Raw genomic sequence first — 23,853 nt, 5'->3', positions numbered from 1 at the left:
AGCCAGTCTGCCAACCCCTACCCCATACACATGCATGCACACACCCCCAGTTCTGGTGCTTTCCAACACAGTCTCTAGGATTCACCAAGGCTTGACAAGACCTTTTGTTGACTATCTTTCTAGATATTTTCTTCATTCTTCTTAACCTTTATATGTATATTTTTCTTATACCTTGACCTATGACCTCAATTCATTCCTCTGACTTTTCCTTTTTTTTTTTTTTTTTTTTTTCTTAACAATGCCTCAGAGTCTTTCTCCTAACTCAGGTGAGGGCCACCCTCTTGAAACCTTATTTATAAATCCACTAGATCTGCTCTTCAGTCTCTTCCCAAAGTTGTTCTAAGCCAGGGATTCTCAACCTCGGCACTATTGACATTTGGAGGCAGATAATTTTTTGTTACAGGGGTCTGCCTTGATCATTGAAGGGTGTACTTCTGCATCCACATATCTGCCCTCTACCCACTAAGTGCCAATAGCAGTGCTCCTTCTTGTTTATCCCAAACCCAAAATGTAAACAGATATTTCCAAATGTCCTCTGGGGCTAAAATTACCCCCACTCAAGAATCATTAGTCTAATCTATGAAGTGTCACTCTGCATACTTTAAGACCTATGTTGCATTCTCTGTTTATTTTACATTAATTTATAAGTTGTAAAAACTAAGAGAGATTAAAGTCAGGAAGGAAATTAAGGACTGCAGGAGGTTGCATGAGCAGGAACAGAGGGCAATGGGTATTAGAAAATATGTCAGAAAATACCTAACATCCATTGGGGTGGCAATTAAGGGTCTTGAACAGATGTTTGTACACCCATGTTTATAACATGATTATTCACAATAGCCAAAAGGTGGAAGTAGCCGAAGTGTCCATGACCAGATAAATGGATAAACTAAAGGTGGTATATACATACAGTGGAATCCTGTTCGCCTTAACAAGGAGAGAAATTCTGACACATGCTATCATATGGATTAACCTGGAGGACATTTTGTGAAGTGAAATAAGCTAGTCACAAAAAGGCAAATACTGTATGATTCCACTTAATGAGATACCTTAAGAATTCAATCACAGAGACAGAAAGTGGAAAGTTGGTTACCAGGGAATGGGGGGAGGGATAGATGGGGAGTTGTTTAATTGATATAGAGTTTCAATTATGCAAGATGAAGAGTTCTGGAGATTAGTTGCACAACAATGTGAATGTACTTAACCTTAACCTATCATACACTTGAAAATTGTTAAGACAGTATAGAGTTATATATTTATTACAATTAAAAGTAAAACAAATTTAAAATGAGATTAACCTTTCTCGGTCTTCTACAAATTTCTAACCCCATTCTCTTCCTTGTAATTCCATTGTTCTAGGTGCCTTTCACACAGAGGAGGAGATGGAGAATTAAATACTCTAGATAAAATACAGTGTGTTTTTTTTTTTTTTTTAAATCTACAAGTCTGTTAATCCTTGCCAACACAGTAACAGTTTCCTAATAGAAGCGTATTTAATATTTCATGTGTAATGAACTGTAAAACATTTCTCCTTAGCTGCAGATTCTGGAAGAAAAAAATAAGAATTTACAAGAGGCTTTGATAGATACAGAAAAAAAACTTGAAGAGATCAAAAAGCAGTGTCAAGATAAAGAGACACAGTTAATATGCCAGAAAAAGAAAGAAAAGGAGTTAGTAACTACCGTTCAGAGGTAAGAAAATTTTCTGAATCCTTTTACGTTATTTTATTCATATTTTTCATAAAACATTTTACTTAATTTATAATTTTTATTTTATCCTCCTTAATTTAAAGATGTACTACAGGATGCTCATCGCTTATCCAAACTGCTTGTGACCAGGGATATTTTAGATTTAAGATTTTTCTCGGATTTTGGAATATTTGCCAAGTATTTACCCACTGAGCATCTCTAATTCTGACAATCCAAAATCTGAACTGCTCCAATGAGCATCTCCTTTGAGCCATCATGTCCATGCTCAAAAAGTTTTGGATTTTGACACATTTCAGATTTCAGGTTTTTGGATTAGGGATGTTCAACCCGTATTAAGAACTAGAAGCATAATTTCATTGAAACAGGTTATCTCAGTTATAATTTAACATTTTGAAGCAATATATTGATATCTTGCCGAAAGTTTCTGTTGAAAATAGTAAAAATAAAAACTCATACAAATGAAGACTGAAAATATTAATACAAACCCTTTACCTAATGGCTTCATTAAAAAAATAAGTAAAAATTCTAAATAACGAAAAAGGGCCAGCAAAATACTCAAACTGCACTCCTTAATGGAATATATCAAATTGAAGTGATTGGCTCCTGTTTCACTTTACTGCAAGTAAAAGATACAGCAGTTTTGCCATGTATCTTCCAGATTTACTTACATATCTTGCCTCATGGGTCTCAATTAATACAGTTGTAAGTACGTGTACCCCCAAACCTAAAATAAAAGTAAAAAAAAAAAGAAAAGAAATGAAAGAGAAATGCAATTCTGCTGATTTAGGCAACAGCTATTCTTACAAGCAAACTTTTGCTGAGCTTAGAATAAAGGACAAAAGATGTGGATCCATATTCTTAGGTTCCCTACAACGATCATCTTAATCAAGGAACCCTGCTTTTAAAGGAAAAGGAAAGAACATGAGTTAGACTTCAGAGCTCAGATTTGGGTAAGGAAGGACTTCATCGGGGCCTAAGGATGTCACATACTGAGCAACTCTGGACTCTGGTCTCAAATTTGCCATTTCTGAAAAGATGATCAGCCTCTAGCTAACTATGGACCCTTCTTACTTGTATGAAATATAGATAACAGTTTTTCATATACTGTCTGTGGATCTTGATGTCATTTTTAGGGTCTATAATATTTTTTAGTAAAGCAATAATCATTTATGTTGAAATCATTACCAAAATCAGCAAATAGAGCTTATTTTCTTCATATAATTGTCTTTTGAAATAGTTTGCAACAAAAAGTAGAAAGATGCCTTGAAGATGGAATCCGCCTTCCCATGTTAGATGCAAAACAGCTTCAGAATGAAAATGATAATCTCAGACAACAAAATGAGACTGCTAGTAAGGTCAGTAGATACCTCTGATCATAAACGTGAAATCTATACTATGTGGATATGTGTGTATAGATACATAATTTATAGTTCTTTTATGTGATTTATATTTTGTTAATATTTAATCACTTGTATAGTTTCTAGTTTGAATGCTTTTATTTGAAAGGACCATAGCAGTTGAAACAAAATTAAATAATTGAAATAAAAGCCAAAACAAAAGGATATCTTTTTCCTTCCTTAATTATTCAGTCTGTCTCAAAGTTATTCTTAAAAATTTTATAAATTTGAGAAAACTTTTATCGAGAACTAGAGGAAGACTCTTGTAGTTTTATACGTGTGTGATCCAAATCATGAGGATACTTTCAGTTTTTTAAAAAGACCCTTTTTAAAAATAAATTTATAAATTTCTGTGCTGTTTTCTTGAAATGTTGGTACTTTTAAGAAGCGATGTAAAAATTGTTTGAATCAGATGTATTTATTTTCTTTGTTTTAGATAATAGACAGCCAACAAGATGAGATTGACAGAATGATTTTAGAAATTCAGGTAAGGAATATTTTGTGCTTATTTTAATTTAGTTATATTCTGATATACTCTTAATGCTTATTTAACCTGAAAATATTAAAGCATGCATATATCGTATGGAAAGATAATATTTATAGCACTGAGGTGAAGTTGCAAATTCTTTAATATTAATCTTCCAGTTTTTGCTGTTTGATAAATTAATCCTAAAAACTGTAAAGATTCATCAGTGAACAAGTCACATCCCTGGCCACTCTAGTGGGGTGAGTTGGAGAGAATACAAAACCAGTATAGTGAATACCAGGTGCTATGAAAAAAATTGCTGTTAAAAATGTTATTTTAAAAAATTAAGTAGGCTAGAGAGTGCTACATTTAATAGAGTGGTCATGATGTTTTTCCTGAAGAGGTGATATTTGAACAGGGATCTGAATGAAGACATCCAGGGGAAGAGCATTCCAAGCAAAGGGAGCAACAAGTGCCCTTTATGTACCTGGTATGCTCTAAGAACAGCACAAAGTCTGTTAGCCTGGAGTGCAGGAAATGTGAGGTAGTGTGATGGGAAGCCATTGGTCATCTTTTGCTGAAAAATGTTTAGCTTTATACCCCTAATTTTACTTGTTACTTCTTAAAATCAAAGTAAAAGTGGTAAATGATTTGCCATTATATGCAGTCTTCTTTGTTTGTCTTTTGGTTGTATTATTTATCAATAAATGTATGAGCCTGATGGATTGATTGACAGAGGTTATAAACTTTATTTTGTATTCCTACAGACATAACTTGTCTGTAGGAATATGGACAATAGTAGGAATATGTCTGTAGGAATATGGACAATAATATGTCTGTAGGAATATGGAACAGTTGTTCCATAAGCCATTGGAACCTCTAGATTGTTAGATTTCCTCAGCTATTGTTATGTGACTTATTCTGGACCATAATTCAAGGAATTTCCATTTCACTTGGGCACGTTTTCCAAGAAGTAAATCTAATACAAGTTATCGCAATCTAAATTAAGAATAATCAACACGTGAACTTTGGCATTGAAACTTTAATGACTTGTAAGATTTCATTTATCACATAACTGTTACATTATAGGTGTTCAGTATATACTAGCATTCATTGAAATGTGCATTTTCCCCCATTTTTGGAGGCATCTTACTGCAATTTACTCTTACATGTTAACCAAGTCTGTAGTCACATGTAAATATGTCATGACCATACATAAATGAATATGTAGAAGAATATGCAATTATTGGCCATACTGTTCTTTGTTACTAAATTGTTTCAGCAAACACAAATCTTTTATTCAAACTATGTAGAGAATTGAAATAAAATTAATGAGTTGCATTTATTTCCAAATATTTGGGCCTAGGCACTATAATTATTAATTCTGTTGTCTTATCTTTTGAAACAATGGCTGTCTTTTTTGGTTTTCTTTTCTTTTTTGTTCTTAGCATCTCATTTGCCCATTCTGACTATCGAGGTTTTCAGATCTAGAGACACAGAGATCTATAGATATAGGTCACAGAGACAGACAATAAATGTTGATAACTGGCCAAAATAGCTATATTTGTGAAGATGGTATTTCAATAGCAAAGCTGGAGATGAATATGACTCACATACTGAGAAAATTATTTACTAGTTTTAAACTCATGTTATTTTTTGGCCCCTCATCATTTAAAAAGACAAATTTTGTTTGTATTTGGTCATTTTTGGTGACCTTTTTCTAAAAGGCATATCTATAAAAATCTGAAAATATTGCTTGTTCTTAAAAGAGGAACACTGATTATTTCCCTAGCATTGGATACACTGAAAAGAACACTTTGGGTTGAAAAAATATTCTTGTTGCTTTCTATTGTGGTTAGTGGACATAATTAATGGGTGTATTATCAAGCTGATATATCTAATAGAGCAATTCCCTTCACTTTCTACTTCCTTAAAGCTGCCTGATTTTTCCTCATCAGCTTTCATAAAGAATGGTCAGCTTGTACCTATGTAGATTATGATGTCCTTTCCATATGCTATAGCTCTGCTTTTGAATTTCTTCAAATATCTTCACCTATCCAAAATAACACAAAATACTATATAATTAAGGATAGCAGAGAGCCTCCCAATTATTTTTAATATAAATTATGCATTTTGACTATCACTATAGTATTAATTTTATGTAAAATCTCACTGTCGCTATAGTTGGGATATTCTTTCTTCCTCCACAGTGCTTGGATGTTTTTCCATTCTAGAGTATTCAGTAGACAAAGATAACTTGGTACTATTAGAATTTCATGTGTTACTGCCTCTTTATGTCCTTGCAAACTGTTGAGAACACCAAATTTGTTTGAAGTTCACTTGTCTTGATTTGGTGCACTGCATTTCTTTGGGAACAAGCAAGTTATTCATACAGTTTAAATTTACTCCCAAAAGGGAAAAATAAAATCCCAGGCTATGTACATTTTATGTCCAATTTATAGGAGATAAAAATAGGGCATTGTTTCATACTTAGATGCTGTGTTCAAAATACAGCTATAGTTTATTTTTTTGCTACAAAAGTCAAATAAATACTTATCTGTTATAGGTCACTGGCACGTTTATTTATTCAAGCTTTTGAAGTTGGAGAGAAATCATTCCTCTACTAGTTATACTATATTTGTTGTTGAATATAGAAAAAGTAATACTTCATGTAAAAGTATATGCTAATTTGGAAATTGAGTTGAGTGCTGTAAAAATACAGATTTATCTACTATTTTGTTCAGCTGTCAAGGTCATATTGTTAACTGGCATGAATACCTTGTTCACTCATTGACCTTTTAGAAATGTTGCCCTTATTTATATCCATAAAACTAGTATAGCTAGCCTGGCTGCTTCTCCTATAGGTTTTTTCTTCTGTCACTATACAGTATATAAAGACATTTTGCAGTAGAATGTTCCGTGTCAATTCCATGAACATATGGCTGCAGTCAGAATGTGATTGAGTTCTTCATTGGGCATTACTTTCCTTCTTACTTATTTCTCAAAAGCACATTTCAAATCCGTAAGCCTTTTTCAGTGAGCTGTTATTGTAATCTTTTGGTAGAGGACATAGAGTTTTGTAATGTTTGCTTGTTTTCTCTGACATTAAAATGTTTACTAATTGCAAGAACTTAGGCATTTAAATGGCCTTTCTGAATTGACAGCTATCAATAGATAATCATAATATCACAAAAGACAGAATAATACGTTAGAGGACATTAAGACTGTTTACTTGGCCGTGGTTGGAACCACCAATCTCAAAACTGTGACACAGTCTGTTCTATTTATAACACATCAAGATGTTCCCACAGCCTAAGAAAATTCTCTTCCAATTTTTAGCAAATCTTATAAATCCTTCATCTAGCAGTTTTTCTCAGTAGAAATAGTGGGAAAATGGATCATAAGTCAATGGAATATCTTATAGGTAGAACGTAACTCCTTTAAATATCAGTTGCTTTAATGTTTTCCCATTATTATTGTGTGATGTTTATCTCCTATTTTTTTGTTATCCGAATTGTGTTATGTCTTGAAATAAAGTTCTTTTTCTCAAGTTTAATTTTGAAAACACTTACTTCTGTAAAATTGCTTATGATGAGTGAAAAACTAAAAGTATTTTTATCAGAAGTTAATACTAGATTTTGAAAAATGTACCAGCCAAATAATGCCTTCTATGAAAAGTAGCTTTACAAAAAAAAAAAAGCACTCACTGTAGTCTTGGTACTTGTAAAGAGAACAGTCTTTACTGTTCATGTAGATCTGTTGTATGCATGTTATAGTTGCATAATTAAGATATGTCAAAAAATGTGTAAAAGGTGGATTTAACTTGAAAAATCAGTTATGTCGCAGGGGGAGTGGTATGAGTGAAGACAGCTCACTTGAATCATGAAAGAATGTTTTTGGGCCTGTTAGCGCTGTGAGTAGTCACCAAATCTATATGGATATTCACATTATTTGTAATACTTTTTAAGATATATATTTCTGGGCCCTGTTGTGAACCTAATGAATCAGTGTCTCTGGGATGAATTTTGAATTATGTATTATTAAGTTCCTCAGGCAGTCCCTAACTTTGCCATATAGTCTGGCAGTAGAACTAGAGCATTTAGGAAGCATTACAATCCTCAGCATGCTCAGTGGACCAAAGAGTGGGAACTAGAGAGAAAGACCGAGGTTTAAATTTAAAAAACAGGTTTAGTTTCTAAGATACTTAGGTGTCATCAAACACATTTAACATATTTTGGTAGATACACTTATAAACCAGAAAATACATTTTTTCCAGAAGTTAGAAGACAAGGAACTCAAGCATTAACAGTTTTATTAAGATATAAGTCGCCGGGCATGGTGACTCACACCTGTCATCCCAGCACTTTGGGAGGCCGAGGCAGGCGGATCATGAGGTCAGGAGATTGAGACCATCCTGGCTAACATGGTGAAACCCCATCTCTACTAAAAATACAAAAAATTAGCCAGGCGTGGTGGCGGGCACCTATAGTCCCAGCTACTCAGGAGGCTGAGGCAGGAGAATGGCATGAACCCTAGAGGTGGAGCTTGCAGTGAACCGAGATCGCGCCACTGCCCTCCAGCCTGGGGGACAGAGCGAGACTCGTCTCAAAAAAAAAAAAAAAAAAAAAAAGATATGTCACCTACAATTCACTCACCTTTTTTGAAGTGTGCAATTCAGTACTTTTTAATATATTCACAGATAAGTGGAACCAAGACCATAGTCAATTTTAGAACATTTTTATCATCTCAAATAGAAGCCTCATTTTTGTCACTTCCCTAAGCCTCCATCCACTTCCCCAGCCATAAGCAACCACTGATCTATGTCCTATCTCTATAAATATACCTATTTCAAACATTTCATACAAATGTATATATGGTCTTTTGTGACTCTTGACCATGTCCAGCTGTTAGGCTCCACTAATTGTAGCCAATCATTCTGTTGTTTTCAACAATGCCTTGTGGCATAAATTGCTTCACAAACTGATCCATTCTAGCTCTTTTGAAGGGATAGTTCATTAGCTTAGTGTTTGAGATTTGTTCTGACCTCAGGAGTATTCTTCCCAGCTATCTCACTGTTTTTCCCTGGGAAAGTAGTCTATGGATTTAGCCTATAGGGCCAATGGGTCTAATAGTATCCTGCCAACTGCCTTTCACCACAGTCTCCAGTGTTTTTGAGTGCTCTAAGGCTTGGTCGTCACACTGTTGCAAATGAAGTGAATTCCTATAGAGAGACATTTGGAGATTCTAGTTCTATGGCCTACTTTTCGTCAGGCAAAATCTCTTAAGCCGAGTTAATTGGTGTGGGGACAGTGACAAACTTCTGAATGGTACCCCCACTCTAGTAGCTGAACACTCACTGGAGGGAGTTCTGGCAGCAACCCTACGTCTTTTTGACTTGCCTCTCCCAGCATAGAACCAGTGCCCCACAAGCTGGGGTGGGGGTCAAGGTTTCTGCACTCAATGTAAGTTTCCATCCCATAAGGGGATCGAGGTAGAAGAAGGGAGCCCCCCACCTCTTGGTTGCACTTGCCTAAAACAGCCTTTGCTAGGATGATAAATGTTGATGCCCTATCTTTTCTGGAAAGAGAACTCTCTAGAGTCTGGGAGGAGAGGGAGCCCTGTGTTATTGGCTCTGTCAGTCTGGAGTAGAATTTCCATCCCAGTGAGATGTGAGAAGTCAGAGATGGAGTTGAGTTTTGTTTCATTTTTCTCCTCCTAGAATCCTTTTGTGAAGCAGAGTTTTATTTCAAATACCAGTCTCTTACTCTTCTTACTGAGTTTTGGTAGATTTCCTTGAGTAATGTTTCTTCATTTGCTATATGCTCTTAGGACCATTTCCAGAAATTTTAAATTATAACATTCACCAATTTCATTGAGTGGTGGGTCTGTGGAGCTCCTCAAACTGTCATGCTAGAAGCAAAACTCCAGGCAGATTGTTTTTAAAGTTTTATCAAGTTACAAGATGATAACTAACTTAAGAAAGGAATTTGAGCTGTACATTGTCTTAAATTCTTAGAAACATTAAAAAAAGGCTCTTTTTTCTATTTCTTATCTCCCTGCCACCAAAATAAACACCCTGCTATACATTTCAGATTTCCTATTAATGGCATCTCTGCCCTTCCATTTGTTCAGTCCAGGTATCCTAGACTTATCCTTGACTCCTCACTTACCTCACATTTGTCAGCAAATTCTACTACCTTGAAAGTATGTCTAGAATCTGACCTCTTCTTGCCTCCTCCATTGCCACCCTGTTCCAAGCTGTCTTCCTTTCTCATCTGGGTTATTTCTTCATGCTTCTACCCTTGCCTGTGCACAGTATACTTTCATTAGGTTAAGTGATCCTTTTGAACAAAAATCAGATTACATCATGTCTCTGCTCAGAACTCTTCAGTGGATCCTCATTTTTTTTTTCCAGAATAAAAATCAAAGTTCTTATACTGATTTCTGAGGCCCTATACAATCTGTTCTGCATGCTGTCTTCCTTCTCTGACTCTTTTTCCTACTATTTTCAGCCATCCTGGCTCTCTTGCTTTTTCTCAAACACAGAAGACACCATCTGTCCCAGAACCTTTGTACTGACAGAAACCCTGGATATCTCTGGGACACAATCTCTCACTTCCTTCAAGCCCTTGCTTACCTGAGATTTCAACCTCCTGACCCTTACTGTGCTCTGTTTGTTCTCCACAGCACTAGTGAAATTCTAATATATGATACTGTGTAACTTGCATATTTATTTTATTTCTTTTGGTCTTTTTCTCCTAGTAAAGTTTCACAAAGGCCAAGAGTTTTGACTGTTTTGTTCACTGATGTATCACTCAATGAACAGAACAGTGTTTGGCAATGATTTTTGCATGAAGGAATGTCCCTGTGAATTTCTTATATGGTATGCATGTTTATGTGTGTATATATGCAGTAAAAATGTTAACATAAATTTTCTTTCAAAATAGTTCCTTTTAAATTGGGTTTGGGGATTATATAGAATCTTAACTAAGGCACACCTGGCACACCTGGTTTTCCCTCATTCAAGCTATTTGTAAATGGGGCATTTCTGGATACTTACGTCAGAACAACAAATGTGCTTAATACCACCGTTCAGCTTCAAACATGATCATTGTAAAGACCTTGTAGGTTAGTACCTTGGCAGAATTTTAAAATGTCATGATTAAACTGAATTTGAGAGCTGTTGTAGGTGTTTGCAAATTAATTTTTAATTTTATTAATCCCCCACATGTCTAGTGAATGATAGTTATTGTGAAATTCACAAGGCTAAACACTCATTTCAGAAAATATGAGATATTTCATTTATGCATTGTAAAGTACTACCAGTTTGAGCAAGTATATTTTAAGAGCTTAAGAGATTTCAAAAAAAATGCTCTGCAAAAAATATTTATAAAATAACACGCACTATTCTTGATAGAATTTTTCTTGTTATCTTTTAAACATATCTTAATACAATTTAGGATAGAGAAGTAATTAATGTTTTAGGTGAAATGTTACTGTCAGACAACTATAGCACTCATACCTAGTATTATCCTAGACCAATTTGTGCAGCACTTGGTCCTTTCAGGATAAGCCTATCTGCAATGTCTTTTACCTATTAAAGTGCTTCTTGATAACTACCCTTGAACTCAAGCAACATATGAGAAATCTGATTTTCCTTTTTGTGATAAATGGCACTACTGCCAGACATTTTCAGTTTTTCTGATGGAGAAGATTGCCTGTTTCTGCACTGATTAAAATCAGTCTTACATAGGGACATATTAGTTGGATTTATTAGCTAATTATTAGTCACATTCAACATGACTCTGAATTGGTAAAAATATAAAACTCTTATCATTTAAAGGACTATATTCTGTTACAATATATCATTATTATAATTATTCTGTTATATATAATAATTATATCATGAAAACACCCCTCTTGGGTTTAGTTTTTTTTTTGTTAGAATGTGAGTTTGAGTAGTGTGTCTATGATGCCTTTCTTCTGTAATTCTAATAAACAGTCACAGATCTTGAGAAAATTTAGGTTGAATTCTGGCTTCCAGCCAAATAATCTTGTTAGGCCAGAAAGCATAGATCTTCAGCTAGGTAAATAAATCTCCATGTTCATTTAATCAAATAAGATTTGGTTCAATCTAATGAAGTTACAAAGGAAATTTTAGTTTTCAATAATACACATATTCAGAGAGCCCCATATTGACTTGGTGCTTTTTTTTTTTTTTCATTTTTGTGCAATATAAAACAACTTTTCCCTAGAAGGAGAAACACTTGTTATAGAGTTTGATTCATTTCTATCCAACTTCTGAGTTACTAAATGTAATATTTTTTTCAGAGTTTAGCAGACAAATGAAATTTAAAAGCAACAAGTTTGAGTATCTGTTACTGATAAAACTGCTTTATATTTATGGAGTCTTATTTCAACCCATGGTGATAGCTATCTTTTTTTACTCCATCCAAAGATAATGTGAGGAAAATATCTTTATAGTAGATTGTGTGCTATTTAGGTGGTCAGCAAACTGAAGTATTGTCAGAATTGAGACTAAATACAGACCTGAAATAAAATGATACCTCTCTTCTGGTCATATGTTTATTGATTTTGTGGTCTAATAAAAGGAAAATAGTTGATAGAAACACTTAGAATTCACTAATAACTACAGGGTGTATGGCAATTTTTTCTTTTAATATATTGGTGAAAAATAAGACTAACCAAAAACTCAAAATGTCCTTTATGCTGCTTTGGCGTACTCACAATAGTGTCATGTCTAGATAATTTGCAATTTTATAAGGAGTAAGAAGGAGATTAGCTTATCAAATTCCCGTAATAGACCTTTGACCAGAGTTCACAGTATATTCACTGCTTGGATTACTATACACTGAAAGACGGGAGCTATGTTTCAAATGATAGAAAATAGGGATGATATCATGATCTTATTATCTTGCATCTCATTAACCGTAAGCAAAATGTAAAACAAAAATATAGATTTGTTGCTAATACACTCTCTACATATAAAAAGTTAATGAAATAAGAACTGTTTGTAATACCACATTAAGTAGGAACTTCAGATTTGACATGTTTTATACAAATTAAAAACTTCCTTGGTAAAAACTGTAATTTTAAAAAATCCAAATGTATTCTGGGAAACTAGCATTTCTTTTTCTTTTTTATTTGGATTCAGCCACTCTCTAACTGATAGGGATTAGTTTAAAAGTGAAGGCTTCATCTTCCAAGGGGATAGGGAGGAAAGAAGATTTAAAGTATTCAGAGCCAACATTCCTACTTCTCTCTGTTTGAGATTTTTCTTTACATGTTAACCTGTTTTGCTTTCCAATTTTTTAAAAATTCTAGTCTATGCAAGGAAAGCTTTCTAAAGAGAAACTGACCACTCAAAAGATGATGGAAGAGCTGGAAAAGAAAGAAAGAAACATACAGAGATTAACAAAAGCATTGCTTGAAGTGAGTAGAAGAAATTCAATTTGCTTTGAAAGGATGATTCCCTACCTGTTTAAGCAAATGCGTATTTTATAGATATTAATAGAGCATTTTCAGATTAAAGACATGATTTTGATATGCCTGTTAATTAATTCCATTGTTTCTTACCAAAATTATTATAAAAAGACAAACTTTTATTTATCTTGTGTTTTAGAATACAGTTTCACATAATTATAGCACAGTATATATTTATTATATTAGCTGACATTCATCTATAAAAAAGTTTTTTTCCCATCACCCCAGGCTGTTGAGTTATTCTGAAATACAGTTCCAATTGGAAAGCTAATTAAAGTTACCTTTAATTATCAGTTTTTAGGATAAGAAGGTAGCAGTTTTGGGGATCAGCAATTCAGAGTTGTTGGTTTTTTCTTTTTTTCTTCTTTGATTTTATACTTGTATTTCTTTGTCTCTCACACTGAAGTTTGTGGTTCTTATCAACATTAACATAGATGCTTTCCCCCCTCCAATATGCGAAAAGTAGTTTCAAAGTAATTAAACCACTGTTGCTACTAACAATAAAAACCACAGAGTGAGGTTCAAAGTTACTTTTTAGTTCTTTTTATCCTTGGAATAAATCTCATTATAGAAAAATACAGGCTGGGTGTGGTGGCTCACACCTGTAATCCTAATACTTTGTTTTGGGAACCTGAGGTGGGCAGATCACTTCACCCCAGGAGTTTGAGACCAGCTTAGGCAACGGGACAAAACCCTCTCTCTACAGAAAATGCAAAAATTAGCCAGGCATGATGGTGTTTACCTGTGGTCCCAGATATTCAGGAGGCTGAGGTGGGAGGGTCACCAGAGCCCGAGGAGGTCAAGGCTGCAGTAGTGAGTCATGATTGCACCACTGTACTCCAGCCTGGGTGACAGATTGAGGCCCAAAAAAGAAAAATACATACACAACCAACATGCTTATTACGTGAGAGACTCCTAGAAACTGAGACTGGATTTATGTTTCCTCCCTTGGATATACGCTAAAGCATCAGATGGCACAGAGAAACAATTTCCACTATTTAAATTGTTATTTTTCTATGTGTTTTTTTTTCCGCTGCATATATGTAGTTGAATTTGGTTAATGTGCATATAATATGACTCCATCGTTTTGTTTATAGGCTTGGGGGAGAATGTTAACCTGTATGGCTTTGAGTACCTTTCCTCTGTTCTAACAATCTGATGTTTGTTTTCTTTATCCTTGCAGAACCAAAGACAAACAGATGAGACATGCTCTTTATTGGATCAGGGCCAGGAAGCTGACCAATCTAGGCAGCAGACAGTTCTTTCCAAACGGCCGCTATTTGATTTGACTGTGATTGATCAGCTGTTCAAGGAAATGTCCTGTTGTTTGTTTGACTTGAAAGCATTGTGTAGTATTCTTAATCAGCGTGCTCAGGGCAAGGAGCCTAATCTTTCATTATTACTGGGAATAAGATGTAAGTGTCTGATGACTTGTCCTTCTTTTTTTTTTTCTTTTTTTTTTTTTTGTGTGTTCCAATAAAATTTTATTTACAAAAATAGGCAGTAGGCAGGATCGGGGGTCGGTAGTTTGCTGACCCCTGATCTAAAGATTCCCAACTTAACAAACTAGAAAAAAAAAAAAAAAAAGCAAATTACACCCAGTGCAAGTAGAAGGATAAGATAAAGAGTGACAACTGATGAAATTAGGAACAGAAAAACAATATACACAGTTAATGAAATCAAAAGATGTCTCTCTGAAACATAAAAACTGATGAACCTCTGCAAGACTAATAATTTAAAAAATACAAATAACTCATGTTAGAGATAAAATAGGGAACACCACTACAGACACCATAGATATTCTAAGGATAAGAAGGGAATATCACAAACAACTTCATGTCCATAGATTCAACAACTTAGATGAAATGGACACTTTCTTTGAAAGACACCAACTGTCAAAGCTCACTTAAAGAGAAACAGAAAACTTGAATATTCCTAAATCTATTAAGGGATAATCAATGTGTATTTAAAATCCTTTCACAAAGAAAGCTCCAAGCCCAGATATCTTCACTGGTTAATCCCACCAAACATTTAATGAAAAGGTGACACCGATTCTATAAAAACTCATCTACAATATAGAAAAGCAGGGAACTCATCCCAACTCATTTCATAATGACAACCTTACTCAGATACCAGAATGAGATAAAGACATTCCAAGAAAAGAAAATAAATCTCCAGACTGATAACCTAGGAAACCTACTAGCCAAATGAGTTCAGGAATATATAAATAAGATAGTACATCATGACCAAGTGTTATTTGTCCTAGGATTCCAAGACTGGTTCAAAATTCAAAAATGAATCAATGTAATTTATCATATCAACAGACAATTATAAGAAAATCCTTATAATCATCTCGATAGATGCAAAAAATCATTTAACAAGATTTGACACCAATAATAAAAACTTGGCAAACTTGTAATGAAGGAAATTTCTTCAACCTGATGAAGGGCGCCTATGTAAAACACAAATGTTTTTTCCCTAAAACTGGAAACAAGGCAAGGATGTCCTCTCTTACTATTCCTTTCATACTGGAATCATACTAGAGGTCCTACCAGTACAATAAGACAAAAAAAAAAAAAAGAAAAAAAGAAAAAAAGAAAGAAAGAAAATGAATACATACTGGAAGAGAAGAAATAAAATTATCTCCATTCCTAAATGGTGATTATCCATGTAGAAAATCCCAAAGAATATATTAAAAGCTATTAGAACCAATAAGTAAATTTAACAAGATTGCAGGATACAAGATCAATAAACAGAACTCAATCATTCTTCTACATATGAACAATGAACAACTAGAAATCAAAATATTAAAAAGTACCACTTACAATAACACTCCAAACCATAAACTACTTTTTTTTTTTTTTTTTTTTTTGGGAGATAGAGTCTTTTTTTTTTTTTTTTTTTAATATTTCAAGATTTGGTTTGCTAATTTTTTTTTCTTTTTATTATTATTATTATTATTATTATTATTATTATTATTATTATTATACTTTAGGCTCTATGGTACATGTGCGCAATGTGCAGGTAAGTTACATATGTATACATGTGCCATGCTGGTGCGCTGCACCCACCAACTCGTCATCTAGCATTAGGTATATCTCCCAGTGCTATCCCTCCCCCCTCCCCCCACCCCACAACAGTCCCCGAAGTGTGATGTTCCCCTTCCTGTGTCCATGTGTTCTCATTGTTCAATTCCCACCTATGAGTGAGAATATGCAGTGTTTGGTTTTTTGTTCTTGTGATAGTTTACTGAGAATGATGATTTCCAATTTCATCCATGTCCCTACAAAGGACGTGAACTCATCATTTTTTATGGCTGCATAGTATTCCATGGTGTATATGTGCCACATTTTCTTAATCCAGTCTATCATTGTTGGACATTTGGGTTGGTTCCAAGTCTTTGCTATTGTGAATAATGCCGCAATAAACATACATGTGCCTGTGTCTTTACAGCAGCATGATTTATAGTCCTTTGGGTATATACCCAGTAATGGGATGGCTGGGTCAAATGGAATTTCTAGTTCTAGATCCCTGAGGAATCGCCACACTGACTTCCACAAGGGTTGAACTAGTTTACAGTCCCACCAACAGTGTAAAAGTGTTCCTATTTCTCCACATCCTCTCCAGCACCTGTTGTTTCCTGACTTTTTGATGATTGCCATTCTAACTGGTGTGAGATGGTATCTCATTGTGGTTTTGATTTGCATTTCTCTGATGGCCAGTGATGGTGACCATTTTTTCATGTGTTTTTTGGCTGCATAAATGTCTTCTTTTGAGAAGTGTCTGTTCATGTCCTTTGCCCATTTTTTGATGGGGTTGTTTGTTTTTTTCTTGCAAATTTGTTGGAGTTCATTGTAGATTCTGGATATTAGCCCTTTGTCAGATGAGTAGGTTGCGAAAATTTTCTCCCATTTTGTAGGTTGCCTCTTCACTCTGATGGTAGTTTCCTTTGCTGTGCAGAAGCTCTTGAGTTTAATTAGATCCCATTTGTCAATTTTGGCTTTTGTTGCCATTGCTTTTGGTGTTTTAGACATGAAGTCCTTGCCCATGCCTATGTCCTGAATGGTATTGCCTAGGTTTTCTTCTAGGGTTTTTATGGTTTTAGGTCTAACATTTAAGTCTTTAATCCATCTTGAATTGATTTTTGTATAAGGTGTAAGGAAGGGATCCAGTTGCAGCTTTCTACATATGGCTAGCCAGTTTTCCCAGCACCATTTATTAAATAGGGAATCCTTTCCCCATTTCTTGTTTTTGTCAGGTTTGTCAAAGATCAGATAGTTGTAGATATGTGGCATTATTTCTGACGGCTCTGTTCTGTTCCATTGATCTATATCTCTGTTTTGGTACCAGTACCATGCTGTTTTGGTTACTGTAGCCTTGTAGTATAGTTTAAAGTCAGGTAGCGTGATGCCTCCAGCTTTGTTCTTTTGGCTTAGGATTGACTTGGTGATGCAGGCTCTTTTTTGGTTCCATATGAACTTTAAAGTAGTTTTTTCCAATTCTGTGAAGAAAGTCATTGGTAACTTGATGGGGATGGCATTGAATCTGTAAATTACCTTGGGCAGTATGGCCATTTTCATGATATTGATTCTTCCTACCCATGAGCATGGAATGTTCTTCCATTTGTTTGTATCCTCTTTTATTTCCTTGAGCAGTGGTTTGTAGTTCTCTTTGAAGAGGTCCTTCACATCCCTTGTAAGTTGGATTCCTAGGTATTTTATTCTCTTTGAAGCAATTGTGAATGGGAGTTCACTCATGATTTGGCTCTCTGTTTGTCTGTTATTGATGTATAAGAATGCTTGTGATTTTTGTACATTGATTTTGTATCCTGAGACTTTGCTGAAGTTGCTTATCAGCTTAAGGAGATTTTGGGCTGAGACAATGGGGTTTTCTAGATATACAATCATGTCATCTGCAAACAGGGACAATCTGACTTCCTCTTTTCCTAATTGAATACCCTTGATTTCCTTCTCTTGCCTAATTGCCCTGGCCAGAACTTCCAACACTATGTTGAATAGAAGTGGTGAGAGAGGGCATCCCTGTCTTGTGCCAGTTTTCAAAGGGAATGCTTCCAGTTTTTGCCCATTCAGTATGATATTGGCTGTGGGTTTGTCATAAATAGCTCTTATTATTTTGAGATACGACCCATCAATACCTAATTTATTGAGAGTTTTTAGCATGAAGGGTTGTTGAATTTTGTCAAAGGCCTTTTCTGCATCTATTGAGATAATCATGTGGTTTTTGACTTTGGTTCTGTTTATATGCTGGATTACATTTATTGATTTGCGTATATTGAACCAGCCTTGCATCCCAGGGATGAAGCCCACTTGATCATGGTGGATAAGCTTTTTGATGTGCTGCTAGATTCTGTTTGCCAGCATTTTATTGAGGATTTTTGCATCAATGTTCATCAAGGATATTGGTCTAAAATTCTCTTTTTTTGTTGTGTCTCTGCCAGGCTTTGGTATCAGGACGATGCTGGCCTCATAAAATGAGTTAGGGAGGATTCCCTCTTTTTCTATTGATTGGAATAGTTTCAGAAGGAATGGTACCAGCTCCTCCTTGTACCTCTGGTAGAATTCGGCTGTGAACCCATCTGGTCCTGGACTTTTTTTGGTTGGTAAGCTATTGATTATTGCCACAATTTCAGCTCCTGTTATTGGTCTATTCAGAGATTCAACTTCTTCCTGGTTTAGTCTTGGGAGGGTGTATGTGTTGAGGAATTTATCCATTTCTTCTAGATTTTCTAGTTTATTTGCGTAGAGGTGTTTGTAATATTCTCTGATGGTAGTTTGTATTTCTGTGGGATCGGTGGTGATATCCCCTTTATCATTTTTTATTGCATCTATTTGATTCTTCTCTCTTTTTTTCTTTATTAATCTTGCTAGCAGTCTATCAATTTTGTTGATCCTTTCAAAAAACCAGCTCCTGGATTCATTTATTTTTTGAAGGGTTTTTTGTGTCTCTATTTCCTTCAGTTCTGCTCTGATTTTAGTTATTTCTTGCCTTCTGCTAGCTTTTGAATGTGTTTGCTCTTGCTTTTCTAGTTCTTTTAATTGTGATGTTAGGGTGTCAATTTTGGATCTTTCCTGCTTTCTCTTGTGGGCATTTAGTGCTATAAATTTCCCTCTACACACTGCTTTGAATGCATCCCAGAGATTCTGGTATGTTGTGTCTTGGTTCTCGTTGGTTTCAAACAACATCTTTATTTCTGCCTTCATTTCATTATGTACCCAGTAGTCATTCAGGAGCAGGTTGTTCAGTTTCCACGTAGTTGAGCGGTTTTGAGTGAGATTCTTAATCCTGAGTTCTAGCTTGATTGCACTGTGATCTGAGAGATAGTTTGTTATAATTTCTGTTCTTTTACATTTATTAAGGAGAGCTTTACTTCCAAGTATGTGGTCAATTTTGGAATAGGTGTGGTGTGGTGCTGAAAAAAATGTGTATTCTGTTGATTTGGGGTGGAGAGTTCTGTAGATGTCTATTAGGTCTGCTTGGTGCAGAGCTGAGTTCAATTCCTGGGTATCCTTGTTGATTTTCTGTTTCGTTGATCTGTCTAATGTTGACAGTGGGGTGTTAAAGTCTCCCATTATTAATGTGTGGGAGTCTAAGTCTCTTTGTAGGTCACTCAGGACTTGCTTTATGAATCTAGGTGCTCCTGTATTGGGTGCATATATATTTAGGATAGTTAGCTCTTCTTGTTGAATTGATCTCTTTACCATTATGTAATGGCCTTCTTTGTCTCTTTTGATCTTTGTTGGTTTAAAGTCTGTTTTATCAGAGACTAGGATTGCAACCCCTGCCTTTTTTTGTTTTCCATTTGCTTAGTAGATCTTCCTCCATCCTTTTATTTTGAGCCTATGTGTGTCTCTGCACGTGAGATGGGTTTCCTGAATACAGCACACTGATGGGTCTTGAGTCTTTATCCAATTTTCCAGTCTGTGTCTTTTAATTGGAGCATTTAGTCCATTTACATTTAAAGTTAATATTGTTATATGTGAATCTGATCCTGTCATTATGATGTTAGCTGGTTATTTTGCTCGTTAGTTGATGCAGTCTCTTCCTAGTCTCGATGGTCTTTACATTTCGGTATGATTTTGCAGTGGCTGGTACCGGTTGTACCTTTCCATGTTTAGCGCTTCCTTCAGGAGCTCTTTTAGGGCAGGCCTGGTGGTGACAAAATCTCTCAGCATTTGCTTGTCTGTAAAGTATTTTATTTCTCTTTCACTTATGAAGCTTAGTTTGGCAGGATATGAAATTCTGGTTTGAAAATTCTTTTGTTTAAGAATGTTGAATATTGGCCCCCACTCTCTTCTGGCTTGTAGGGTTTCTGCCGAGAGATGCGCTGTTAGTCTGATGGGCTTCCCTTTGATGGTACCCCGACCTTTCTCTCTAGCTGCCCTTAACATTTTTTCCTTCATTTCAACTTTGGTGAATCTGACAATTATGTGTCTTGGAGTTGCTCTTCTCAAGGAGTATCTTTGTGGCGTTCTCTGTATTTCCTGAATCTGAATGTTGGCCTGCCTTGCTAGATTGGGAAAGTTCTCCTGGATAATATCCTGCAGAGTATTTTCCAACTTGTTTCCATACTCCCCGTCACTTTCAGGTACACCAATCAGACGTAGATTTGGTCTTTTCACATAGTCCCACATTTCTTGGAGGCTTTGCTCATTTCTTTTTATTCTTTTTTCTCTAAACTTCCCTTCTCGCTTCATTTCATTCATTTCATCTTCCAGGGCTGATACCCTTTCTTCCATTTGATCGCATCGGCTCCTGAGGCTTCTGCATTCTTCACGTAGTTCTCGAGCCTTGGTTTTCAGCTCCATCAGCTCCTTTAAGCACTTCTCTGTATTGGTTATTCTAGTTATACATTCTTCTAAATTTTTTTCGAAGTTTTCAACCTCTTTGCCTTTGGTTTGAATATCCTCCCATAGCTCGGAGTAATTTGATCGTCTGAAGCCTTCTTCTCTCAGCTCGTCAAAGTCATTCTCCGTCCAGCTTTGTTCCGTTGCTGGTGAGGAACTGTGTTCCTTTGGAGGAGGAGAGGTACTCTGCTTTTTAGAGTTTCCAGTTTTTCTGCTCTGTTTTTTCCCCATCTTTGTGGTTTTATCTACTTTTGGTCTTTGATGATGGTGATGTACAGATGGGTTTTTGGTGTGGATGTCCTTTCTGTTAGTTTTCCTTCTAACAGACAGGACCCTCAGCTGCAGGTCTGTTGGAGTACCTGGCCGGCCGTGTGAGGTGTCAGTCTGCCCCTGCTGGGGGGTGCCTCCCAGTTAGGCTGCTCGGGGGTCAGGGGTCAGGGACCCACTTGAGGAGGCAGTCAGCCTGTTCTCAGATCTCCAGTTGCGTGCTGGGAGAACCACTGCTCTCCTCAAAGCTCAGATGGAAATGCAGAAATCACCCGTCTTCTGCGTCGCTCGCGCTGGGAGCTGTAGACCGGAGCTGTTCCTATTCGGCCATCTTGGCTCCTCCCCCCGACTTGTCCTTATTTTGTGGCAATTAGAAACCTGTCTTCATGAATCAGGAACTTCTGACTGCCTTTTCTGTGTTTATTTTTGTAATCTCTTTTCCTACTTAGAATCAGTCTGTGGGTTTATGTATACCTGTTATTACTTCATTGCAAGAAGTGAGTGGGGTTATAGCTGACGTTAACTGCCACTTGGTAGAATGCCTGGTGATGTTTCCTATGTTGAATCTGTAAATATGTGAATAGAGTGGTAGTTAGGTGTGACTTCCCATTTACTCTTCCAAAAATAATGATTCCTTCTATTTGCTTTCATGTATTAGTTGCATAGATTAAGTGACCCAGCCATATTGTCCACTGGTAAAATATTTGAGAAATATTTTGCTTTCCAGTGCAGTGTATGTTCTATGGCAGCTGCTTCACGTGAGTGCCACTGATTTCACATGAGCCAGTTTTCACAGCCTACAGATCTGTTGCCTTTGTCATGCGTACCTGCTGGCTTAATGTGACACCCATTCACTCTTGGCCTCAATTCTATCTTCCTCCACACATAATTGTGAGAGCTGCCACAGTAATAATCCTAGTGTCCCTTCCTTTCTGTGCTACTTTTGCAGAAACACTCATCTCTGTACGTGATTCCAAATCAGGATGTTAGTTGCTTTTTAATAGAGAAGAAATGAACTTGGAAGGAAATAGGAATGGAGTAAGACCATATAATAAGGTTTATGAGCCAACATGTATATTTAGTAGCTGCCTAATATTATGGTTAATAATACTGGTTTTGTTTCTAGTTTCATCAAAAAATTCCACCATTTTGCATCATAATAGTTATTTTGGCAAATCAAATAATGCTCTTGACCAAAGTATATCACTTGTTAAATGAAACATTATCTGTGCTCAACTATGTCCCTTTCATTTCATAGACACTTGTACACATACACAAATGTGGATATGGAAAAAACACATAATGTTTAAATATATTCACTTACGGAGTAAACATTTATCAGATGCCTTCTATGGTCCAGACACTAAGTAGGTGCTGGTAATGCAGATAACCTGAACACAGTCCTTGCCCACACATTAACCAAATTATTAGAGCATTCTGATAGGTGCTATAGTTGAGATGTGGACAAAGGACAGTGGGAACACAAGAGGAAAAAAACAACTAAATCTACGTGGGAAGGGCTGTGGTGATTCCACAGAGTACTTGGTGTTCAGTGTCGCTCTTAGAGGAGGAAGAGGAGAAGTTTGCCAGGTGAACATGGAGTGCTTTAATATCTCTTGGGAGCAAAAAGCAAAGCTCACACACAAAGGGAACTCACTTTCTCCACGATTTTAGAGTTGGTCACCCTTTTAATTACTTTAGAGTCTCCTACATTTTCACTGTCATAAGGTAGCATTTGTTAAGTTTTTCAGTAATAGAGTAGTAGAGCTATCCTAATGCGAATCTTACCACCCCCACCTCCCAATACTCCTTCTAGTCTTTAAAGTTTGACCCCAGAATCCTTACCTTATATTTGGCATTGTGAAAGTTTTACCAGCCAGTTGATTTGTGAAAAACCAGTCGCTTCATGGCTCCATTTACTCACCCTGTCCTTCTGAAAACTGTGCACTACCTTGGTTTCCATGACATCGTTCTTTAGGTTCTGCTTCTGCCTTTATGACTGCTCAGTCTCTGTCTTCTGTGGACTTCTCTGCCACTTAATTATTTGTATCCCCAGAAGCCTTTTGTTACTGGTTTTGTGTTTCTTTTTATTCAGTACTTTATCTGAGTGATCTTATCCACTCCTGTTTTTTCTGTTACTGCCATACCTTTCACCTAGGCATTTATCTCCTTTACCCAGACATTTATCTCCTCTGGGCTCCAGATTATATTCCCATATATATTAGAATTGGCTGTTTCAAATGCATCACAGACTCTACACATTCAAAACCAGAACACATTTTCCTTCCCTCCCTGAACCTGTTCCTCTTCTCAGTGAGTAACACCACCATTCACCTGTCACTTGAACCCAGATTTTATTCTCCACTCTGCTTTTTCCTTCATCTGGCGCCTGTGCCCAATCCCTGCCCGTCACTCAAGTTGATGATGATTGAGTGCTATCAGTTCTGTCATCTGCTCACTATGTCTAACATTCCTGCCCTTCTATCTCCATTGCACTGTTGCCTTACTTTAAGTTTTCATAACCCGCCACCTATACTGGTCTCTCTGACAACCATCTTTCTCACCCCCTCCCCCTAATCCATTTTACATTGTTGCCACACAGATCTGTCTAAACTATGAACCTGGTTTCCTAATGCTTACACTGCTCT

General features: G+C 36.1%; 1 protein-coding gene across 5 annotated transcripts in view; it reads left to right on the top strand.

Annotated features, from left to right (window-relative positions):
* The window catches only part of CEP85L (centrosomal protein 85 like), a 253,552-nt gene that overhangs the window by 223,705 nt on the left and 5,994 nt on the right, over nt 1-23,853 (top strand). For all 5 annotated transcript variants that reach the window (XM_054493076.2, XM_054493078.2, XM_054493079.2 and 2 more), the window contains 5 exons: nt 1,534-1,688; nt 2,944-3,061; nt 3,540-3,590; nt 12,915-13,022; nt 14,257-14,488. In XM_054493076.2, coding sequence (XP_054349051.1) covers nt 1,534-1,688; nt 2,944-3,061; nt 3,540-3,590; nt 12,915-13,022; nt 14,257-14,488 — 664 coding nt within the window. The remainder of the gene's footprint in view (nt 1-1,533; nt 1,689-2,943; nt 3,062-3,539; nt 3,591-12,914; nt 13,023-14,256; nt 14,489-23,853) is intronic.

The sequence above is a fragment of the Pongo pygmaeus genome, chromosome 5, assembly GCF_028885625.2.
Source record: "Pongo pygmaeus isolate AG05252 chromosome 5, NHGRI_mPonPyg2-v2.0_pri, whole genome shotgun sequence".
In the NCBI taxonomy this organism is placed as follows: Eukaryota; Metazoa; Chordata; class Mammalia; order Primates; family Hominidae; genus Pongo; species Pongo pygmaeus.
This window is presented reverse-complemented; position numbering and strand designations above follow the sequence as displayed.